This window comes from Limulus polyphemus, unplaced genomic scaffold (assembly GCF_000517525.1).
Source record: "Limulus polyphemus unplaced genomic scaffold, Limulus_polyphemus-2.1.2 Scaffold10941, whole genome shotgun sequence".
NCBI classification, from domain to species: domain Eukaryota; kingdom Metazoa; phylum Arthropoda; class Merostomata; order Xiphosura; family Limulidae; genus Limulus; species Limulus polyphemus.
In genome coordinates, this window is record NW_013676551.1 from 13,509 (window position 1) to 15,190 (window position 1,682).

Below are 1,682 nucleotides of genomic sequence, written 5' to 3' on the forward strand. Positions count from 1 at the left end.
CCTCACCCCAGCCTGTCAAACTATTCGTAGAAACACTTACCCGAGCCTATCAAACTATCCGTAGAAACACTTACCCCAGCCTATCAAACTATCCGTAGAAACACTTACCCCAGCCTATCAAATAGTAGAGTTTGAAAGGAGCATCTTTGTCGAACACAGAGATGGTGATCCGGCTGTGCAGAAGCAGACCTTCTACAAACATCCAGTTTATACTCGCCATGGCGGCGTACATTTTGAGGGATAATATTGTTTTACACAACCAGTCCTGCGAATAAAATCGGAGGAAATATAAAACAAATATAAATTTTAAAGGTGACATATAATGTAATTTGATATATTTACCCTATTAGAACCAGAAATTATTTATGTTATAAAACAAATATAATTTTTACAGATGACATATAATGTAATTTGATATATTTACCCCTATTAGAACCAGAAATTATTCATATTATAAAACAAATATAATTTTTAAAGATGACATATAATGTAATTTGATATATTTACCCCTATTAGAACCAGAGTTTATTCATATTATTCATTATGCTGTTTCCCTTATTTGGAGTTCTTGTTGCAATAGCGACCTCATATGATAGTTTTCTAGAAGACTTTGATGGTAAAAAAATGTTGTCATTACACTATTCACACAAAAAAGAAAAACACAGTCTCGTTTAGTTAGTTGAGTTATTAAATACCTTTAATTTTCACCCATCAGCTTTCACCACTTACCTAATAATGAGATATATATGTGGTATATCAGGAGAAACCGTTTTTTCATCAAGAATAAGATATATATTGGAAGATTTGATCAGGAAATAATGTGAATCTCCCGGGAACTAACCGAGTTTGTACAAAGAAAGAGAGCCTACACACAAACGTTAATATATGGTCAAAACAATTTTTACTCAACACCACAAAACAACAGTTTCATTTGATGGAGAGAGAGGTTTCTGTATTGTCTATTCTTTGTAAGTTTGTTCTAGACTTTGTTCTCTATAAATCTGGTTTAAGTTATTCCACTCTGAGAAAATATCATGTTATTTACTCAAAACTATAACATCAAACTTTCCCAGGGAGAATAACACTACTCACGTGACTAGTCACTCCCATTAAAAGATAAGGAAGGTTGTAACCACGAGATATCACCTGAGAAGATTTCTGCCTACTTTCACAACTTTGCAGCTATTTTTCACATAGGCAGTCAGTGTTACCCCTGGTGAATAACACAGATCAATAGGTAGCTAGAGGGAAAGGAACTTAATGACTTGCTTCACCATCTTGTTGTGAGAAACCTGCACATGCATCTAAATAGATGACAATTATGAAAGCTTTCGTGATATACTACATTTTATCTTCTCCTTTTACTTTCAGGCTGCTCCAGCTTTACCAAATTATAAAGCTTAAAACCAATTAATTTTATTGGCGTAGTCAAGAAATCAGCATAATTTTCTCTCACTCCTGTAAAGAAACACTTACACTGAAATACAGACGACACAACCTTTTAATATAGATTAAATGCATAATAAAAATGACAAGAGACACTTTGTAATAATGCTATTGTTGCGTCAGCGAGGTCACGTGACTAGTGTCACGCCACTTATTTTCTAGAAATATCCTGTTCCTTCGTGAATGTCCTAGCATTTACTAGATATATATTAGTCTGGTATATATATATAAGACGC

General features: G+C 33.7%; 1 protein-coding gene across 1 annotated transcript in view; it reads right to left on the reverse strand.

The window, feature by feature from the left end:
• Positions 1 to 1,682, reverse strand: part of LOC106476580 (PDF receptor-like) — a 17,064-nt gene that overhangs the window by 13,138 nt on the left and 2,244 nt on the right. The window contains exon 2 of the mRNA XM_022380399.1: positions 109 to 265. Within this exon, the coding sequence (XP_022236107.1) occupies positions 109 to 265 (157 nt within the window). The remainder of the gene's footprint in view (positions 1 to 108; positions 266 to 1,682) is intronic.